At 52.4% G+C, this 21,286-nt stretch overlaps 1 protein-coding gene across 1 annotated transcript in view; it reads right to left on the minus strand.

Moving 5' to 3' along the window:
• LOC104130293 (HYDIN axonemal central pair apparatus protein) overlaps positions 1 to 21,283 on the minus strand; it is a 30,365-nt gene extending 9,082 nt beyond the window's left edge. The window contains exons 1-26 of the mRNA XM_035898719.1: positions 21,227 to 21,283; positions 20,737 to 20,920; positions 20,117 to 20,258; positions 18,842 to 19,007; positions 17,408 to 18,070; positions 16,728 to 16,940; positions 16,118 to 16,320; positions 15,759 to 15,941; positions 15,407 to 15,526; positions 13,474 to 13,633; positions 13,196 to 13,368; positions 12,531 to 12,729; positions 11,526 to 11,625; positions 10,870 to 10,969; positions 10,209 to 10,377; positions 9,687 to 9,925; positions 9,318 to 9,432; positions 8,483 to 8,687; positions 7,899 to 8,134; positions 7,142 to 7,293; positions 5,961 to 6,153; positions 4,618 to 4,726; positions 3,772 to 4,032; positions 3,102 to 3,244; positions 1,812 to 2,030; positions 493 to 653 (exon numbers count right to left, since the gene is read on the minus strand). Coding sequence (XP_035754612.1) covers positions 493 to 653; positions 1,812 to 2,030; positions 3,102 to 3,244; positions 3,772 to 4,032; positions 4,618 to 4,726; positions 5,961 to 6,153; positions 7,142 to 7,293; positions 7,899 to 8,134; positions 8,483 to 8,687; positions 9,318 to 9,432; positions 9,687 to 9,925; positions 10,209 to 10,377; positions 10,870 to 10,969; positions 11,526 to 11,625; positions 12,531 to 12,729; positions 13,196 to 13,368; positions 13,474 to 13,633; positions 15,407 to 15,526; positions 15,759 to 15,941; positions 16,118 to 16,320; positions 16,728 to 16,940; positions 17,408 to 18,070; positions 18,842 to 19,007; positions 20,117 to 20,258; positions 20,737 to 20,920; positions 21,227 to 21,283 — 4,865 coding nt within the window. The remainder of the gene's footprint in view (positions 1 to 492; positions 654 to 1,811; positions 2,031 to 3,101; positions 3,245 to 3,771; positions 4,033 to 4,617; positions 4,727 to 5,960; positions 6,154 to 7,141; positions 7,294 to 7,898; positions 8,135 to 8,482; positions 8,688 to 9,317; positions 9,433 to 9,686; positions 9,926 to 10,208; positions 10,378 to 10,869; positions 10,970 to 11,525; positions 11,626 to 12,530; positions 12,730 to 13,195; positions 13,369 to 13,473; positions 13,634 to 15,406; positions 15,527 to 15,758; positions 15,942 to 16,117; positions 16,321 to 16,727; positions 16,941 to 17,407; positions 18,071 to 18,841; positions 19,008 to 20,116; positions 20,259 to 20,736; positions 20,921 to 21,226) is intronic.
• Positions 21,284 to 21,286: the final 3 nt, after the last annotated feature.

The following is a 21,286-nucleotide window of genomic DNA, read 5'->3' on the forward strand; positions in this document are numbered from 1 at the left end:
GGCAGAATTGAACCTCTCTCTCCTGGCATATCTTGGCAGGACAGCAGCCACCATCTCCTGCTTGGCTTTGTGTGCAGATCTAGGGGCCCCAGCACCCAGACAGGACTTGGAAAGCAGGAAACAATAAATGATTTGTTTAAAGGGATGAAGAGCAGGGGAGACTGACCACAAAGCCCTAGAAGGGACTTGGGTCCACATGTGGGAGATCTCCAGGCCCTGGGATGCGCCAGGTTATGTGCAGAAGCTGACATCTTAGACCCAGCAGATAGCAGCATCCCCCTCCAAGACTGATCATCTAATGAAATTAGAAGAGTTTTATTAATTGGCTGAGCGATAAGCATGTCAGCATAATGTCTGCTGGCACAGGACCATGAGTAGGACGAAGAGGAGAGACCACCAGAGAGCACAGAGTGGCTCAGGAGAAGCAGATACTGGGTCAGCCCTGGGCAAAGTCAGGTCCCACTTGCAGGTGGCCTGGCCTCTGGCACTCACGTGAACATCCTCGTCTGGAAGAGCAAGGTCTCCTTGAACTGAATCACGTCCGTATCCAGCTTGAACTCGGCATAGTCAACGACAGCACTGAGGCGAAGCTCCACCTCGCGGCTGCTCTTCTCCAGGACTGTGTGAGCTGGTTCTGGGTCTGTCTCGATCACCTCCAAATGGGAGAGGGAAGAATCACTGAGCAGAGCCCAGAAAGCCAGACTGAGCAGGGAGTCTTTTGGCGTCCAGAATCAGCCACGCTATAGGGGCTAGGAAGGACTGTTCCCATTTATTTCCCTGGGAAGATGACGTTTGACCCTTCCGCTATAGTCTTTGTTTCTACCTACTGATCACAGCAATCGCCACCACAACTGCGAATACACCCATGGGGACTACAGCTGGGTGTCAGTCCCTGTGTTTCAACCCTGCAGAGTGTCCGACCTTCTTCCTGGCCCAGTAGGCCTCTAAATTAGGATTAACTTCCCCTGCTGGAGCTCTGTGGGTGGAGAACCCCAGAAATGAACAAACCTAGAAAGCACCTTTTCCTTCTTGTCTTAGGAGAAAGTGCTTTCCAGATGTCCCATGTGGGGCAACAGCCACATTGATAGGGGCTGGGAATGGGAATTTTGGGTTGGGAATGAATTCACTAGGGAAGTCTCCGACTGCTGATGTTCTGATGGGGAATGGTTTACAGGTCTTACAATGGTTCAGAAACTAGGGAAGAACTCTCACCCAAGTTAAGTGTGTTTGACAATAACAATAGGAAAAGCAAGAGTTTCTGGAGATGATACCTCTCCGGACTCCTGCGTGACTCAGTGCCTCAGCATGAGAAATCCCACAGGGTATAGAGACCACAACCAAAACCTCTGGTATCGGTGTAGACAAGAGCTCAGAGCTCACCCACAACGTGCTGGCGGGCTAGCCACTGTACGCAGAAGAGCGCTAGGGTTTCTCTCCAAAACAAGAGACAGAGTGCAGTAGACTTAACACCTTGCTGGTGCAAAGGCACTGAATCAGATGAAGAGATTTTAACACCATAAAATATGACTGTCCATTCAAGACAGGCTGCAAACACTTCAGCTTTTGGCAGAGACCAATAGTTTGCACGGGACTAAATGTCTCTTGTCAAAAAGACCTCCCCATCTTATGCGAGTGTATCAGGTCACTGTGCATCCACCTCTTCCCCCTAACACATGCTGCAGGTCAACCTCATGGATGGATTAAATGTCAGGAGGAAGCAGGAGCTGCTTAGCCAGCAGAGATGGTGGTCTGCTGCTGTCGGCAGCTCTTTTTGTGGAAGCTAGGTTGGCTTTTGCTATTGTGCTTCTCACCTTCTTCTTGACCGGCCATGTGGCTGCCAGGCCCCTCGTGGCATCCACCCACTTGACGGTGCGCAGGCGGTCGTCCCAGTCGGTAACCTGCTCTGGCGGCAGGTGGAAGGCGATCCTGGCCACCTTACACTTCACAGGGTGCATTTTGAAGGCCACTGCAACGTCCGATTTCAAGGTCACTGTAATGTCCTTAGCACAGCCAGCGTGGAGGTGTCCCACCTAGGGAGAACCAGAGAGCCAAGACCAAACTGGAATCACTGGCAAGGGCAGGACTGACAGTCAAGGGATTGATGCGGTTGTGGCAGTGTGCTCCCTGCCCCCCCAAAACCCTGCTCAAGCGATAACCACCCGTGGCAGTCACAATAGATGCATCTGGTCATGATGGATGCATCCAACTCAAAGCGGACTTGGGGGAGACAGAGAACATGATAGCCAAGGGCTATTGTGCAACGTGTCCCCCTAAGCACAGTGAAGAAACTAAAATCTGCGGTTGGTACGCAAATATGACTGAGCCAATCCTCTTACCCCCATAAATAGCGAGCAGCCCAGGAGCCCTTGGAGCTCTCCTGCATGGCAGCATGCTGCATGCCAGGATCTCCCTCGGAGCAGGGACACCTCTCAAGGTTATTCCTCGAGGTTGAGAGATTCCTTACCGCAACAGATCATCAGTAAGCGGCTAACAACATGCTAACTTTGAAACCTTAGCTAAGAGATATAAAGGATTGATCGCACATATCTAATCCTTTAGACATGAACTGTTGACCAAGTCTGGGACTAGGATTGGATCCAGCTGCACCCACACTCCTCTCTGAGGAAGGAGTTTAGAAAGCAAGGGGATCTTTTCTCAACCTCATGACTCAATGGGTCTCCCTGACAGTTTTGTCTGACCCCTCTGCAGTAAATAACCAAGTGTACCTTGCCATTGAATCTTATAAACCAGTCATGTTTACCACTGAACTTTGTTAACTCGGTGTTTTAGATCAATAAACTACTTTTTTTTGGCCTCTCTCTCACTCCATCCATGCCAGCAGTGAGCAGCTGTGCCAGGAATCTGCATCTGTATTTATCTGAGGTTTGAGAGACGAAAGTACAAACAAAAGATGCCATCTCCCATAACACAAAGCCTTTTCCGTGGGAGTGACAGCCCTGCCCCCCACAAAGCCAGGGATTGCATCTCCTGCATGGCACTGGAACGGGCGCTCACCAGTAGGTGGTCGCTCCCTGCTACCTGCCAGAAACCCACCGGGCAGTGCTCGGGCAGCGGGGAAAGGCAAAACCACCCAAGCTCACCTGGGGGGAGAAGTGAAATGGGGCGCCTGCCAGCCACTCAAACCGCATCGCCTCCATCCTGCTGCGATTGGTGATCGTGAAAGTCACGGGGTAGGGTGTCCCAATGTGACAGTCCCCAAACTGGATGTGATCCACTCTGGCAGCTGGTAAGAAGGAGAGCAAGGGATCTCAGCGTGCAGGGAGGTCCATTGCCATCCTCACATGCACAGACACACGTATGTCCAACTCCCTCGCTCCAAGCCCTCCTCCCTCTGGGAGATGCAGTTCCCCATCCTACCACTTTCAGAGGAACACCCTGACGCATCCCTCGACACGTGGCTGTGTCGGCACAGGGGGACAGGCATGCTCACAGACCACCAGGTCTGGTTACGCAGAGGACAAAAATTATCACACATGGTCTTCATCTCCATAGTCTACACCATGGGCTGGAAGACCTCCTTTTAGAGAGACTCAGCTGAATGCTGGCATCTCTGCCCCTTCCTTGCTAGGCTGCAAGCTTCAACCTTGACAGAGGATCTTCCCTTGCGTTCTCAAGCGTGGCTGCTCTGCAGGCTACAAAAGGCAACAGGATCTGTCCCCTAAGTCTGGACCACACCTGCACTGGCACAGGGTGCAGAAATATGTATTTTTCCTGTTCTGTGCTCTGTCTGGGCAGCCTCTCCTCTCTTACCCTCAATTATGTCCTCTTCTAGATTGCCTTCAGCATCCTCTTCCTTGCTGTCTGCTGCTAGCCCATGGATGTTATCTAGCGTGAAGTCATCCTCGTAGCCTTCACCCACCAGCTGAATGTTGGTCTCTTCGTAGGGGTTGTCCACCACCGACAGGTGGATCTTCGCCTCCACGCGTTGGGCCAGGGTGGGTTTGAAAAGCACGTCAAACTCTGCTAATTCCCCGTGATGCAGGACCAGGGAAGCAGTGTGGGGCTTCCTCTCTGCGCAGCAATGGAAATCAGAGACAAGTGATAGAGCTGTACAGAGGACATATTTCCATGGGGTGTAAGAGGAATAAGTTGAAACCCAACTGTCTCTAAGGTTCTCCCACTGCTGGTTCCTATATTCACCCTCCTCCTATATTCACAAGACTATGACACCACCATACATATTGCTGCTTAAGTGTCTTAACGTCAGGTTAACACCCAGCTCTCACTCAAACTGCATCACGCCAGCTCCTGTCATACATAAAGCCGAGTCAGAGTGGATTTGGCTTTTGTTGGCTAACTGTAGGCTCAAGGGCTGCCTCCGTTCAGGCTGCTACCTCCCCACGTGCAGCAGAGACCTTGGATGGTCCATTCAAGTGCTGGTAATACCCCACAACTCGACCCACCGTGTCCAGAAGAAGAGAAAAACTTCCTACAACTTGCCAGAAGGAAATCCTGCAACGAGTCCACATGAAAAACTAGGGGTACAGAGAGCCCCAAGAAAGAAACTCTAACATCTGGCAGCTGCTTGGCCAAGTCAAGAGCAGGGCACGCATCTTCCCTGTGTGGATGACTAGAGGTCATGGGTAATGAATTCACCTTCTCTGGGAGAGTCCTCCTTCATGCCCGCAGCTTGGTAGATGCAGTGTGTGGTGGGCCTGGCTTTCAGGAAGAAAACTCCCCCTTCATCCAGCAGGTCTATCGTCAACTGAGAAGAGGGAACACAGAGCACAACCACACCAGTGTGGGTACGGGATGGCTCGCAGATCGACACCGTACCGCTGCTGGTCCGGCATGGGGAACCCAGCACACCTCCCCGTTTCAAACACAGCTCTTATCACAAAGTTTAAGTGAAAGCAGACAGAAAAAAAAAAAAATGCTCAGAGGCATTGGGATTTAATTAAAATATAACCAAACAGGACAGAAAGTACTAAAAGTAACAAGCAGAATGTAATTAAACTATGACTGAGTTTAATTAAAACATAGTAAAACGTGATCAAATACAATCTAACGTAACTAGGACATCACACGTTCCCACAGGAGAACCAAAGTGCAAGAAGAGAGACGGGGGAAAACACCTCACCAACTTTCCTGTGTTGAAGTAAAAAGGACAGACTGGTCAGAAAATCACATTTCCAAGAGGAACGCCCTTCCTTGGAAAGTGGAAGTCAGTCATTAGCTTAAAAAGAATTTCTGAGACCCATTCCCATGCAGTTCACTGAGGCACAGAGCGGAAAGAGTAACTGGCAGAAAACCCCAGGGTGGGTTCAAGACTAGCAAAGACGGCAGCGAAGGAGACAAGAGACAAAGGTGAAGGCCTGATGGAAGCTTCCTAGAGGGATCTGGCTGAGAAACGAGACTCTTCCCGCTGGTTTGCCCAAAGCATCTTCCAGAAAGTTGGGGGGGTTTACTCTCCCGTGATGGAGCAGCTCTGAGCACAAGGAAAGGAGGCTGAGGAGAGACCTTATTGCTCCCTACAACTGCCTGACAGGAGGGGGGAGCTGGGGGTGGTTGATCTCTGCTCCCAGGGAACAGGTGATGGGATGAGGAGAAATGGCCTCAAGTTGTGCCAGGGCAGGTTTAGGTTGGACATTGGGAAAAATTCCTTCCCCGCAAGGGCTGTCAGGCCCTGGAAGGGGCTGCCCAGGGAAGGGGTTGAGTCCCCATCCCTGGGAGGATTTAAAAGCTGGGCAGAGGATTGGCTTAGGGCCAGGGTTTAGTGGTGGGGTGGCAGGGTTAGGGGAACGGCTGGGCTTGGAGAGCTTAAAGGGCTTTTCCAACCCGAACGATTCTGTGGTTCTATGAAAGGGTTTCACCTGGTGTTCAATGGCACGCACAGAGCAGCGATGCCTCTGCGCAGCCCTACCGTGCTTTCTGACGCTTTTCCTCCACAGCACAAGGACTTGTCCCCAGACCATAGCATTCCCTGAGCAGGTCCTCACCTGGACAGGCACGACGCCACCATTATGAAGGACCAGAGGGAGTTTTTCGGAATCACCCAGCAACAGCTTCTTGAAGAGCAGCAGAGGGTTCCCTCTCTTACTGCGAAGGACTGGGCGCAGGACCGTCACCCGAGGCAGGTTCCCATCTCCGCTGATATCGAAGGTCAGGCTCTGTGCTTTAATGACCGCAGGGCTGCAGGGAAGGCAGAGGAGAATTCATTACGGCTGACACTAACCTATTTCCCACTTGCCAAGCCACGAAGCGAGTGCGACCCACGGCGTTTTCCCTGGCTGATGCCCCTGCACCGCCCCCCACAGCTCCCCCTCACCACTCCCCTCCCAGTCAGATCAGGGCCATTTAATAAGAGGAATCTGCACTGAAGAGCCAGAGCCTTCCAGAATAACAGTTAAAAAAAATCATTTCACTTAATCAAATCATGCAGTACAGCAGGTAAATAATGAGGCAACAGATGTGATACGGCAAATTTGCCGTCTGCGGCGACACAAGACACATGCCAAAAACACAAGCACAGCATGAAAACAGCGTAAAAGCAAGAAAGGAGAAGTAAATAAATAACACCATCAGGAAAGATTATTTCCAAGGACACTAAACCAGGAATTGCTTATTAGGGCAGAAAGCTGACTTCTCTTGTCTCAACTTGGCGACTAAAGGGTTGGGGAAGAGCAGGTCAGAGCCCTGGAACAAACACAAATCCCAGGACAGAACTGGGTTCCTCTTTCCTAAGGGGTCCAACCACTCCTGAACATAAAATATTTTGATATACCCCAGATAATCACATTGGATCATCTCATTGTAACAAAAATGAGCAGGAAATCATGCATGGTGCCCTGCTGGCACAGAAACTTCTTTGTCTCACCCTTTGTCCTTGGAAAGGCCCCGCTCAGCTGCTGCACATCTCCATTGCTTTCCAATTCAATAACCCCCAGTTGCCTACCTAACGTTGCACCATCTTCACAGCCACTCATATGGGCTAAACCACAACCCTTATTTTTATGCCCTGCTGTATCTAGCGGTTGCTGCCTCCTATATTATCTGATGCGCAGTACTTTACCTAAGGCTACCGAAAGCATCAGGGTTAACAAGAGGTCTATGTCCTCCCAGAGGAGAGGCAGTGATCAGAAAGCTCCCATCCCCCCCAGGATTTCACAGGGTGAGTTACCTCGCCTGGACGTCAAGGGAAGCCTCAAAAGTGCACTGGTAGTTCTGCATCGTTTGCGGAGTGAAGGTCACTGTGGCAAAGGCATGGGAGCGGCTGGGCACGCACATCCGAACGGGATCCACCTCGAAAACATCACTAAGGCGGCTGTTGAGCTTGGGAGAACCCACAAAGCGGTGTTAGGAGAAAACAGCCTTTGCTATGGTGTGGTCTGACTCATATATGCATCATGGGGAACAGCCCCAGGTGGTGTTTTCCTTCCTGCTTCCCTGGACAGGCTCCCTCCATCTCAGGGGGTGACTCCAAAGTGGAGCTGACCTTGCACAGGGAGCTGCCATGAAGCCCAGGAGGGCAAAAGCTTGCTCTGAGCACCAGGCAGCCCCCCCCAGCATACATGGGAGGCAGGAACTGCATGGAAAACCCTGCAAATAACCAAGAATTGGCCTTTAAAGAGAAGGAAAACAGGGAGCCCAAGGAAATGGTCTGCTTTGAGCCCTGGTGCACCAGTCCAGTAAAAGCTCCCCTCTGAGCGTGCTTCCAAGAGATATTCAGAAGGGTTCGGGTCTCCCAAAGACCCAGAGGGCTGAGCCAAAACCTTGCTGAGTTCAACCCAACTGTCACCCTGGGGTTGCTGCTCTCCCCTATAGACTTGTATTGAGCTGGACTGGACCAGGCAAGAGGAAGCAATAAAGCTGGAGAACAAGGCAGGCTACCACATGGCCTTTGAAAAGCAACCGTCACCTTGGCCTCTTGTTCTTACCTTACCAGGGACGGGTTTGATGGAGAGGACCACGTCACAGGGGACTTTGTTCACGTTGCGGATCTTGAAGCGAGCTGTGGCCCGGTGCCCAACCAGAACATTGGTGAAGATAAACTTGTTCTCATCTGTGATGAACACACCCTTGTCTTGCATGGTCTGTAGGATCTGGCAGAGGTTGATGTTGCTGCAGATTCGATGCTCCTCAAAGATGGACTCTATGTCATCAACCACAAATGCTGCAAACAGACAAGTGGGAGGGCTGAGGATGAAGAAGCCTTCCTGATGAATTTATCTGGATTCTGCTGGCCTCTCGGAAGGCTTAATAAGCCCTTTCTGCCCCGGTCACTGCAAAACCCAACCTGGGTGGGTGTGTTGGCTGTGAGGATGGAGCTCAGTCACCCTCAGCCTTAAAGGGTATTGCTTTCTTTTTGTTCCTCCATGCATCCCTCTCACTTCTCCCCACTGGTGGACTTGAAAAGCATTTTAAGATAGGACATTAGGGTCAGGGTGTCTCTGTCCCAGTGGTCAGTCTGGGTACTGACCAGCAGCAGGCCTGGCCATGGGGACCTGCAGACGGGGCATACCTGGGAGGCAGGACTCAGCAAACAGGGTATAGGGGATGCCAAGGGGATTGTCCTTGGGGTCTCTGTCGCTGATCTCAATGGACAGGCACTCTTTGCATGTCCCCACTGGCTCTGCGTAGCAATCCACCGTGATCATCTGCTGGCCTCCAGGAGGGATGGAGCCAAACCCAGGGTACACCGTGAACATGCCTAGAGTGAAGCGAGCCTGTGGAAAGAGTCCCAGGAGAGGCTGATGTCTCACAGCCTTACCTTGAGCATCCCTAGCAAGGAGTATGCCCATCCTTGGCCTCCAGCCGGGCCCAAGCCCCCAAGTCCCAGGGCAAGGAGGGATGACTCCATGGCCCAAAGGCAGCCCCAGGATGGCATAAACAAGCCAGGAGGAGGTGTAAGGCTTGCCCTGAGCGGAGTAGAGAAAGAGTTTGGGTGTAAAGTGTGAAGGTGGTAGCTGGGATCCTTCAACATCCAGGGGTAAAACAGGAGAGCAGAAATAACTGTGAGAAATGATGGGAGAGGAGAGAGGGGCTGGGAAGAAGAAAAAGCAAAGTCATCTTATATCAGTGGACTGTGAGTTCTAAGAGGGATGTTCCGCATCTGTGGTATCCACAGACCTATTTTCGTTACCAAACACGGGACCTGCTCCCCTCTCTCAACCCCAAAACTTCAGATCTGAGTCAGAGCATGGGACTGTCAGTGGGATTGAGCCACTCCTGCCCCTGCTTGTGGCTGTGACGGACCTCCATCACACAGACCACATCCACTCCTGTGGTGATGAGCCCCCAGCCTGGGCACCACAGCATCCTCCCACAGCACGTGTTGGGGGGCAGGAGCCACCTACCTGCATGAAGGGGCTTGCATCCTTTTGCAGCGAGTTCTTGCTTTGCTTGACTGAGGGAGTCATTTTGCTTAAATTTTCACTCTCGTGGGAACGGGCAGATTTCATTTGATGTGCACTGAGTGGAGAAAGCAGAAAACATTCACCACACTGAGCTCCCCCCGCCTTTCTCCGAGGCCAAAGCTGGTCTTCCTCCCCATGGAGGAAAGCCTTCCTGCTCCTGGTGGCTCCTGGGGGGAGAAGGCAGGGTGCCTGCAGCACCTCTTGCTGTAGCTTATGGATAGATCAGCCATATCAGCAGCTTTGCCCTACACACAGGGATATCGAGGCATTTTTCTGCTCCCTGGAAGGGTGGTGCAGGTCTTCTCTCACCTTTTCCTTGGCAATACAGGTGCCTCCTGGTCTGCTCGGTAGATGAAGAATTTAAAGTCAAGGACGCCTTTGTTCTCCAGTGTGAAGGTGCAGGTTTTCCTGGTGCCATTCATCATGGCACCAAAGCTGATGAGCGAGGCAGGGTAAATGCTGTACTTGCTGAACACCGCTTTTGCTGACACCCTCACTGGGATAATGGCAATGGTCTCGCCTCCTTCACAGATGCTGGGCTCAATCACCTGCAACCAGCAGAGGGGTTGGTAAATGCAGCAAAGAGGCCAGCCTCTCTTTCTGTCCCCTGACCCCATCCCAGGTCCCCATCAGCTCACCCTCCCTGTTCAAACGCCTCCTCCAGAGCCAGATGTTCAGCTCCACTTAGGAAGCATCACAAATGGGTTCTGAAAGACTTTGGTGAACATGTATGAGCGGATTCCCCAGCTGAAGCCTTCCTTCCAGAAGATACGTGTCCTGCTTTGCACTCCCAAGGCAAGGTGTGCAATGCCGCCGGGCCCGGCAGCTCACCTGACAGTGCAGGATGGGGCTGTCCTCAATACTCATCTCCGTCTTGGGGTGGAAGAGCAGCTGGACCTGCACAGGGCGGTCGGAGACAGATAGCACACCCTTCTGGGGCTGGATAGTGAAGTGGGATGCCAAGTTGGGTATGTTGGTATCCACGGTTTCCAGCTTGAAACTGGGGAGAAAGGGAAGGGACGAAGATCTCTGCAGTTAAAGGTACAGATGCCACCAGCACAGCCAGGACTTTGTGTGGGACCGTAAAAAAAATAAAAGGGAAAAATCCAGCTCTGCTTGGGGAACCCCAGACCTTGACACAGAGCGCAGACAGGTGCTGCAAGCTGACCTCAACACCGAATTTTTTCATTCCCTCCTTTAAAGAGTCTCATAAAGAGAAACAAGCTGACCCTCAAAGGAAGCAAATGAATCTTAGCAGCAAACGGCTTAGATTTCAGGGTCCCCCTTCTGGTTCCTGCCGAGCCGTACAGAACTGCTGGTGTGTGGCTGGATTCTCTGTTAAAGTATTTGAGATTAGAGAGCCTAGGTTTTGTGTTTAGCCGGACTGTGAGGTAGGCAGCACGGGACCAGGTTCCAGCCGCGGACCGGAGGAGAATGCAGGCCTGGGCAGATGGTGGCAATGCACATTTGCAGCCCGGGCAGCTGGACCCACCTGTAGGCGATCTCGTACTTCCCTTTGTTCTTCAGAGTCAGCGCTTGCTTTGCATCATCCAGGACCTTAAGGATCCCAAAATCCACGCTGCCATCCGTACCTGCAGAAAACCCATAGAGCAAGGTAAGAAACGGTGAATATTTGTGAGCTGCTGCAGACCACACCAAGCGACAAGATACGTTATTTGGAGTTCTCAGGTGGCACGAAACCCTTCTCGTCAAGCTTCTGTTCTCAGAAGTTTTCTCTAGCTGCTTTGCTGCCCTTTCTCTTCTTACTTGGGGGATATCTGCTGGGTTTAGCAGCTAAGGAGCTCAGTTTCCATATCCTTGCTTCCAAGCACAGATCCAATGCCTTTATGAGCCTTCAGGAGTTGCCAACCACTTGTTCACATCCCTGCTGTTCCAAAGCCCCTGGATCAATCTGTGCACAAAGTTGCATGCTCCAAAGCTCAGAGACGAGAGCCTCAAGGCTGGCTGTGCCCTGACAGCCCCGACAGCCCTGTGCGTGCCCACGCAGCTCACAGGAGATGGGCTTTACACACCCGTGCCATGCTCGCACGCTGTCCCATCCTGTCCCACGCGCTTTGGTTGCCCATCGCCAAGGCAATGCAATGCAATGCACCTGGACTACTTTTGTTTTTAGGGGCATCCACTGACCTTTAGAAATGCTGATGCTCAGAGCAACATCATAGGCCTCCGCAAGGATTTGGATATTTTCAATCTGAACGATCCCCAGGACATTTTCTGCATCTGACACCTGAGGCAGCAAGAAAAAAACACCACTTAGACCATTCTCCTAAATTCTTTTGGTAGGCAACATATGAGTCCTTGGTCTCTGCCGGCTGCTTCCACCATGGCCTTCCCTGCTTGACAAGCATTTGTGGACTCCCAAGCTTTCCTAAAATGGTTCCTCTCACAGGCTGACCCCAGTGGGATTCTGCTGTGGTAGGAAACCCCATCAGCCCATCCCTGCGCTCCTACAGCAGGGAACACTGCTGCTAAAGCACCTGGGGAGGCACAGCGATGTAAAAACAACCACAAGAAACGTGAGGTGGCCCAGAGCCCATGGCATTGACCATCAACCCTTCTCCTCTTCAATCATGCAGCATCCTTGCTGAAATGCAGCCCCTAAACCACGAGGAACAAAATCCCAGGGTGAGAGTGTGTTGCTCTACGTTATGAGTCCCAGATGGACTCCAGGATGGGTGCAGGGAGCGTGCTGAAGATTGGACAACCAAACAGCAGCATTCAGGCATGCAGGGCAGCATGGTGGATGCAATATGGGCTCAGGACATGGCCTCATAACCCAGGTGCAAGCCCCACAGAGGCAGCAGCTGGTTATTTAGGGTGATGTGGGTGCTCAGGGATGCGAACCCAGTTTGAGGCAACAGAAGTTGGGGTCACAGCGCTCTTATGTCCGTCAGGCACTTCTCTTCCCAACTCCACAATATATTTGCCTGATGAAGCTCAGCTACAAGAGCATCCCAGCAGTCGCTTAGTTTCCAAAAATGCCCCCCGGCAACAGGGGTAGAAAGGAATCTCAGGAAGGCTCATCCTTTTGCCCTCTTTGCAGGGTGTCCTTTCAAGCAGAGCCTCCATCCTTAAGAGCATGGGGCTGATCACTCCGCCCCACTCTGCCAGGGCGGGCACCATCCCCCTCACCTCCAGTCGGATCGTCTTCTTAATGCTTAGAGCCTTTGTTGCCTTGAAATACAGGTGCACGCTAAATTCTGCCCGGGGACCAACAGTGCCCCTGTCTTGCGACACGGAGAAGTCCTCGCCGAGGTGTTCCAGGCCACTGAGCCGCCAGGCCACCGGCAGTGGGGTGCTGTTTCGCAGGACCAGGGTCTTGCTGTCCTTCCTGCAGAGAAAAGACACTCAGCACCGGTTGCTCGATGGTCATGCTAGCCTTGCAGTTGAATGCAACTTGGAACAGCCCTATCCATACATATGAAACCATAGTTTGATGTTTTCTCTATGTCACAAGCCTGAAAGATGAGGTCCTGGGAGGAGAAGTTGGTATTAGAAGTGTATCCAACAGAAGGGAGATAAGGAGGAGCAATTGGACTGCTCTCTGAACCAGCAGACAAGGCACAAACGCACCGAGATGCCCATTGCACAGCATCGCTGGGGGGCTACGGAGCTCGTGGCTGTTACAGGATATCAAAGCCTATGAGGAATGGTGAGCAAGAGACTGGGAATTGCTGGGAAGAAGAAGGATGCTAGCCCAGCCTCCCATCCAGGTGGCCACATGGCCAGCAAGAGAAGCTGAAGGGGAAGCTGCTGACAGCTCTCGCCCCCAGCAGAGCGGCTGTGGGGTGACTGACCTGTGCAGAAGCAGCTTGTCGAAATGCACCTGCTTGGGGCTGACCCCCAGCTCCACCTGCACCCCCTGGCAGCACAGCCGGAAGATCACCGGCTCTGGGTTCTCCCGAATGCAGCAGATGAGGTTGTCTTCCACGAGGCCAGCTGAAGTGGGGTATGCCCAAATGCTCAGCTCCTAACACCGGCCCCACAAACAGAAACAGAGAAGAGCATTTGGTGAGCAGGGAGAACGGCTCCTGGGCACTCCTACCGGCACCCGCCCTACCTGCTCATTGCCTACCTGCTTCTCCTTAGGTTTCAGCCTCATGCTGGGAGGGTCTAAAAGGAACGTGTCTGCTTTGAGGTCATGCTCAAAGAAGAAATGCACCTCTGCTTCTAAGGGGGTGACATTGAGGATGGTCAGCTTCTCGCCGTTGCTGGGATAGTGCAGCGCCTTGTACCTGGACCACAAAAGGGGAAAAAGCTGCAGAGAAGATGCCGGGACCATAGTTTTTTATCACACATCAAGGTAGGCACCATGCCCTGGCAGCAGGAGGCTATGCTGGAGGACCACGTGTCCAGAAAAGGGCAAGGAAGCTGGGGAGGGGTGTGGAGCCCCAGGCTGCTGGGGAGTGTCTGGGGGAGCTGGGGGTGTTGAGCCTGGAGAAGAGGAGGCTGAGGGGAGACCTTATTGCTGCCTACAACTGCCTGACAGGAGGGGGCATCCGGGGTGGATCAGGCTCTGCTCCCAGGGAATGGGTGATGGGATGAGGGGAAACGGCCTCAAGTTGTGCCAGGGCCGGGTTAGGGTGGACATTGGGAAAAATTCCTTCCCTGAAAGGGCTGTCAGGCCCTGGAAGGAACTGCCCAGGGAAGGGGTCGAGTCCCCATCCCTGGGGGTATTTAAAAGCTGGGCAGAGGAGGTGCTTAGGGCCAGGGTTTAGTGGTGGGCTGGCAGGGTTAGGGGAACGGTTGGGCTTGGGGATCTTAAAGGGCTTTTCCAACCTCAATGATTCTGTGATTCTATGACCGCTGTCTAACAAGCCAGCTAAGAAGAAGGATCGCTTTCAGGGGCACGTTACACGGTTCATCCTTGCATTACTTTGATGGCTGCCCCTATACTTGGTGCCTCCAATCCAGAAGCATGATGCTGCACAGGCCACTTAAATGAAGAGAGTTTTACAAACTATAAATTCAAAGGTGCCTGAAAAAATAAAAGTATGCCAGGCACATGGGTTCTTTTCCCCTTCTTTGTTGGGTTTCCTTCCCCGCAGGGTATAAAGAAATGCTTTTGAAAAGAGGTTTTAAAAATAGTTTAGCTTATCTCTTTCAAAAACTTCATGAGATTGCCTTGAATTTCATGGCTTAGCTCCAAGTCTCAGGGAAGGAAATAGAAAGGATTAATTCCCAAGACAAACGCTAAATTTAAAGAAATACCCCTTCTCTCAGGCGTGAAACAGAATTTGGAGTTAAAGGGTTAAAAAGGCAAACAGAAACCTGAGGCCATTCATCAGCTAAGGATCCTCTTTTGGTTTTTAAACTGTTTTGATTTAATTTCCTTGGGTTGTCAAAATACCACCAGCTCCCCAGAGCTCCCATGAAGACAAGAACTTAATTTCTAATATTAAAAAAAAAAACAAACAAAAAACCCCACCAATGTTAAAAATAGAAATCTGCCAGCAGCTGCAATGACAACTTTTTTAGGCAGACTTTATCCAGCAGTGAGGGTTGGGAAAATGTAAATCCCATTTTTATTCTTCCGCAGGTTCCCCCCCAGCACACACACTGGCAGGTCAAATCATAAAGCCTTACTAATATTATGGACTGCAGAATAACTGCTCCTTCACTCTACCTGTAGAGCTTACAGCACTTGAAAAAAAGCACTGTAAAGTTCATTTCATAGGTGGTGATGCTGAGACGAGGAGGGACACAAGTTGCCCCCCAAGTCACCTTCAGGCTGGAAGCAGCATGTGGCTCTGGCCACCAAGGCACCCACCAGGTAGGAAGATCATCTCTACCTCTCCCCAGCTCCTCTGAGGCTCATGTTTCCGTTATCTGCTCAAGTTCACACATCCATGGCCCTGTGTATCTCCCTGGTCTCTGCTGGGGCCTGCCCTGAATTGCGCCACCGGGACGGTGCATCTCCAAGCATAAGGCCCTGGAGATCCCACCCCATTGCCTCACTCTGAGCAGGCAGAGCATCAGGATGCTCACATGGGGTGGGGAGCACGTACCAGTCTCTTGACTTCCCACACAGCAGCGGTCCAAAGTGGAATACACCCGTGTTCATGACATACTGCTTGAAGATGATGTCATCATCCGCCTTGCTCTTCCTCCGGTGAGGAAACACCAACCTGCAGAGAGAAAACAGGGAATGAGGAGCTGTGAGATGTTCTAAGGAGCAAACCTGGTCAGAAAGCCATAACCCTTACTGAGGGAACCAGCACTGGTTCCCAGTTCCAAGCATGGGAAAAGATGCTGGGCTGCTCAGGCAGCACACTCTGCCCAAGCCAGGGGTACAAGGGACAGCCCTGGCTCTGAGTTTAGGGACAGGCAGCGTGGGAGGCTCCCAGGGGCTGGCCTTACCGTGGGTCCTGGCTGATGGTGGGATACAGGCAGGTGCCCCTGCAGTGCAGCTGGTACAGACGGTTTGTCCCCAGGACCTCAAAATGCAGCGTCTGATCAAACTGGCCCAGCACCATGGAGCTGAAATGGATCCTCAGTTCCACCTCACCACGGGCAGGCACTATCCACCGGCAGCTGCTCAGCCTGGTAATTAAAGAGGAAGCTTCAGACATTGCTAACGAGCAAATGAGACGAGGATGGAGGGTCATCGCCATCCCATGGAGGTACCAGCAGAGGGTCCCTGCAGAGCCAGGGATGATGGACCTCACTTGGTGAGCTGGCCATGGTGCAGAGGGCTCACCTCCTCCCTCACAGCTCACCTGACAGATCTCCCTGGGGATGGGACCGTGTCTGCACCACTTTGGTCCACCTTGGGGGAACGTGTAGGTGCTCCTGTGCCTGGTCCCTGGAGACCTCTCCTGCCCCGGCTGGAGCTCCGCTTCTCCCTTGCAGCCTCCCGGCTGCCCACGGCTTTCTCCTTCCTCGACTGGCTCCTGGTTGGGGTGATCTGCTGCTCCGACGTCTTTGCACCAAGGGGGGAGAGAGAAGGGAGAGAGGGGTGAGCCCTGCCCCGAGACATCCCCACCCTGGAAAGAAAGCCGCAGGTTAACAAACAGGAGAGAGAATAAATAAGCAGCCAGCATCTACTGGTTTCCTATCTTCCCAGGTCTTCTGTACTGGAGGTTGTTTTGCCTACAACACCTCCCCTTGCCCAGGACCCTCACTTCAAGGGAATTTGAGGGCTTTAGGTGATTTTTTTTTTTTTTTTTTTCTCCTCTCTCGTCTTACAGAGCTGCCCTATGTCTCTCTTGGACAGACAAGAGAGATGCCTGCAGACCCAGGACCCCATCGTGCCTTCGCTGCCCTTCCGCAGCGATCCTTCTCCATCCTCCCCTGCCACCATGCCCCCATCCAGCCTGGCCCCTGCACCTTCAGCGTGGGCATGATGGGAACATCCAGAAGAATTTCCGTATCCTTCTTTTCATCTTCTGCAGTGGCACCTTCTGGCACAACAAAGACAAAGTGCTTGAGGGCTTCTCCTGCCGCAGGGGCCATCCGCTTCTCCGGGTAGTGGATCACAGAGTAAAAAGCAGTTGGGGGAATGGGAGGCCCCGAGGGACCCAGTCCCAGGCAATCCAGTATCTACAGCGTAAGAGAAAACCCTGTTTATACTCCTGTCACCTTCATCCTCGCAGTCCTTCCTTAAAGGCACTGAGCTTTTGGCATTTTTTTTTTTATTTATATGGAGTATAGTGCTTTTTTATGCCCAGTGGGGGGACAGGACCTACACGTGGGACCTAGAATGAAACCTTTCCCTTGAGTGACCCAACTGAAGGAAACAATGACCACGAGTTGCCCTGGGACCATTTTTAATGATTTCCAGACTGGGAAACTCTCTGAACAGAAGGGTGTTTGAACAGAGAGCACTCCCTCTTCCCACCCGTCTGAGTGATGCTGAGAACCTCCCCAGCCACATGGCTGCTGCAAAACCACAGTGGAACATCATCGATGGCCTGGACAAGGCTCTGTGCCATTGTCACCTGTCAGGACACAACACACCAGGGCCCAGCCCACGGCAGGCTCAGCATCTGAGTCTTGCAGGGCTTTACCTGATCTGCTGCTGGCAGCTTGCTGCTCTCCAGGATCTCTCTAGTCACATCTTCGGAGCTCAGCACCTGGATGTCCAAGCAGGGCACCCCAACACCCTGGCCACTGGCTGACCCTTCTTCTGCACCTTCCCCTTCCAGCTGAGATAACTTGAAGTCCTCAAGAACCTTCAGTTTTTCCAGCCGCTCCTTCTCCAGCTGCTCCTTCTCCAGCCGCTCCTTCTCTAGCCGCTCCTGACGCTCCTTCTCTCTGTCCTTCCGGCTCCTGCGGCTGGATAAACGCTGGCGCTGGTCTTCTGCTTGGTGCCGCACCTCATCTTGGTTCAGAGGGGACAGCAGGACACCCTGAACCCTGTCCCAGGATGACAAAATATGCATGACACCCTTCTGTGATGCCTCATAGATCTTAAACCTCAGGGCTAAATTCTTTTCGTCATCACTCAGGGCCTCATCTTTGGTTTCTGCCTGTTCTGGGTCAGTGTGTTGTGCAGTCACTGCTGGGCAGGCATCCGTCAGGGGAACCTTGCTCTGCTTTTTCTTATCTTCCTTATCACCTGCAACAGGGTCTGGGTGCTCCTTTAGAGATCCCTTCTTGTCTACCCCTTCGGTGACATCCGACCGGTTGCTGGTGGACGCATTGGTGTTGCTGGTGGATGTGTTCATATTCTGGGCAGGAGGAGCAGGGGAAAAAAAAAAAGCAGCGAGCATTTCAAAGCACTGACTCAAAGACTGTAGGACAGCGATGATCTTTGCGATAGCACCCCAAGCCTCGTCCGAGACCTGTGCTAGGTGCTCTACAAAATCCCGATTCAGAACGGAGCTGGTACCCAATTTAGCTCAACTGAAACCAAATTCCCTGCTGCCAGTCTGATGAGTTGTCCCTGCAAACTAGCCAAGAAAGAGAACAGCTTCCCAAACCAAACAGGGAACTGAAGGCACCCCTCTTGACTCCTGTACAGTCCTCTGGGCTCGTTTCGTGCGCTGAGCATCCCTGTGCCTGGCTGACTCTTGGGGAAGTCTGGCTGCTGACAAATACCCAAGGCCTGGTGCTATCTCCTGCCAGCCATGTAGGAAGAGACACCACAGCCCTGACAGATCATGGCTCAGAGGTGTAAATCACATGCAGAGTGGGGAGGAACGCTGAGCTAAAGCTATCTTGGGCTTCACAGTCAATGTATGGAATTAGGTGGAGCCATGGCTCAAAGGCAACGTGGTCCTAGAAGACCAGCTCTCCTACAAACCCATGGGAAAACCCCTCTGGTGAAGCAGCAGCACGATCCAGCACCAGCTGCTGTTTCCCAGCCCAGCCCCATGTGTTATTCATGGCCCAGTACTCTCGCCAGCACAGCATGTGGCTGCTGGCTTCTCGGGGAATGGGACCACTCAACGGGAAGGTCCCGAGGGCTTCTACTCATGTCTGTAAACACAACCACCCACCTGCCTGACTCCAGGATGGCTTTTCTTCCCCGAAGCATTATCTTTGTCTTTTCCAAGCTCTCTCTTCCCCCGCTTAGACTTCTTCTTCAGCTCCTCTTCCTCCTTCAAGCGTTCTAACTCCCGCTGGTGCTTTTCTTCAAGCTCTCGAGCCAGCTGCTCCATCTCCCTTCAGCCAAACAGAAAACAGCCCTGGGAGTCACCACCAGAAATCTGGGCTCACTGCAATCTCAGCTGGTCATTCACTGACCCTGAGGCCAGGTAGAACCATTAAACCATCTCCATGGACTTCCCTCAACCTGGGGAGGCTGGGAACATCCAAACTGAGGAAAGTTGGGAGGGGACCTCCAGAGCCAGCCAAATCCTGGCTTTGCTGTCTAAATTGTACTGCTTCTCCAATCAAGTCCACCTGGTCACCTCCAGCACACTGCCAAAGACTCATCCACCATCTCTCCACACTGATGGCTGAAGCCCTCTCTTGATTTCCCAGCGTAAACCAGCTCGCAAATCACCAACACCTACTTATCCCCGCACCAATACTGGGCTTACCCAACCCTTCTTCCCTCTGGGCATAGCCTGCTCCTCAGTGAGAATAACTCTATCAATCAGAAAGCAAAGGCTGCAGTGACTCCCCTCCTGCAAAACAGGTTCCAAACAACCAGGTTCCCCCGCTGGAACCCAGCCATGACCATGGCAAACTCATGCTGCCTGTCCTGGAAAGCACAATCTGAAGCAGCCCTAGTGAGCTCCTCCCAAGGAAACAAACTTCAGCCAGGGCTGAAAGAAGCGCTGAAATATGTGCTGGCTTTAAGCAAGCTTTGACGACTGTGGTCAGTCTGTAGGACAACCCTGAGACATCAGCATTGCAAAGACTTCACCTATGGTAGGACTGGTGCCTCAACCAAGCCAGTCCAGCTGCACCTCACGCCAACCCACACCACAACCCCTTGGTGAAGAAGGGGGATGAAGATGATGAAAATCAACATAATTAACTTTGAGGCACTTAGAAGTACAGTGGCAAGGCAAGCATGGAGCCCAGCTCTCAGTGTTGGAGCTGGAGGGCTCACCACTAAAACGGAGATGTGTTCTCATCTCACCGGAGGGAGATCTTTCCTCTGTTGGGAACCAAGGAGATGGCATTGGCCATCCTTGTGCCGCTTGTAACAGACACTTTTGGCCTTTGCTCTATAACCCCTCTGAGCTCGACCGAGGTCTCTGGAGCAGGGAAACCCTTCAGAGACATTTCCCTGGGGAGTTACCCATGGAAGGCTTACAGACCTCTTCTTCCTCTCACGCTGGACTTGTCGGATATTGTTATTAAACTGAGTTTTCTGCTCCTCGGTGAGGGCATCATACTCGTCCTCATCCATCTCCCAGAGACGTGCTTTCTCCCTCCTGGCAGCGTCTTCCCGCTCCCGTCCTTCAGCACAGACCAGAGGAGAAACCATTGGAGACTGCAGGCAGAGCTGGTTGTTCTGGGTGAGCTGCGAGGATTCACAACTCTGTCCCGACCCAGCTTAGCCCCCTGCCAGGAGATACTGAGAAGCTCATATCCCTGCTCCAGAATTCAGACAATCCCCCAAGCTACTGCCCATCAGCGAGTTCCTATGCCTCGCCTGGCTCACACGCACCAGCGCTGGGGACAGTCGGCCGCTGCATAATTCCTGAGCCACAACAGCTCGCACTTGTGCCCAAGCTTTAACATTAGAGACTAAGCCTTACAGCCTCAGCTCTGCTGTAATTTAAGCAATCACGAGCTGAGTGCTGGCTATATTGAGACAGAAGGTGGCAGGATTAATAAAAACTTTTCTTGCAAGCTCTGTGGGTAACACAGATACACACGGATAAGGTTGAGGGCTGGAGAGAGATTTGAGAAGTATGGAGATGAAGAATCTTACCTTCCTGCTCTTTTGCAGCCATCTCCCGGGCCTTCAAAGAAGCATAATCCTGGAACAGGTTCACAAAATAGATATGAGGCCGATTTCTAACAGCTTTGAGCAGGCAGAGGAGAGCAGATGCTGTGCTGCGTGCAAAGAGGGTCTCCAGGCCATCGAACACCACTCCCTGGTAGCAGTCACTCAACTGCAAATGAAGTTGAAACAGAAGAGAAAAAGTCAGCTGCCGCGCGCGCCGGGCCCTCGGCTAGTCAGCGAACCCAGACATTGAAGGATACCATCACCATCATCGTTTCAAGCGCACCCACTCAGAGGAGCTCTGATCTTTCCCTGCACTCTGCCAACTTATGGCATCTGCAGCTTCACCCGAGGATCCCTGCGTGCTGCCCAGGACTCCTCCAACAGCAGACACAGACCTCCCTCCTCTCTGAGTCGTACCTCACTGCAAGTCCCTCTGTAGCAGGGACAGATCGTCTGGCCCCACCACACATACCTGCAGCCTTTCGGAGAGGATGGCCACCAGCAAGTCCTCGGGCAGCATGCAGCTCATGAA

The sequence above is a fragment of the Egretta garzetta genome, unplaced genomic scaffold (genome assembly GCF_000687185.1).
Source record: "Egretta garzetta isolate BGI_Z169 unplaced genomic scaffold, ASM68718v1 scaffold27, whole genome shotgun sequence".
In the NCBI taxonomy this organism is placed as follows: domain Eukaryota; kingdom Metazoa; phylum Chordata; class Aves; order Pelecaniformes; family Ardeidae; genus Egretta; species Egretta garzetta.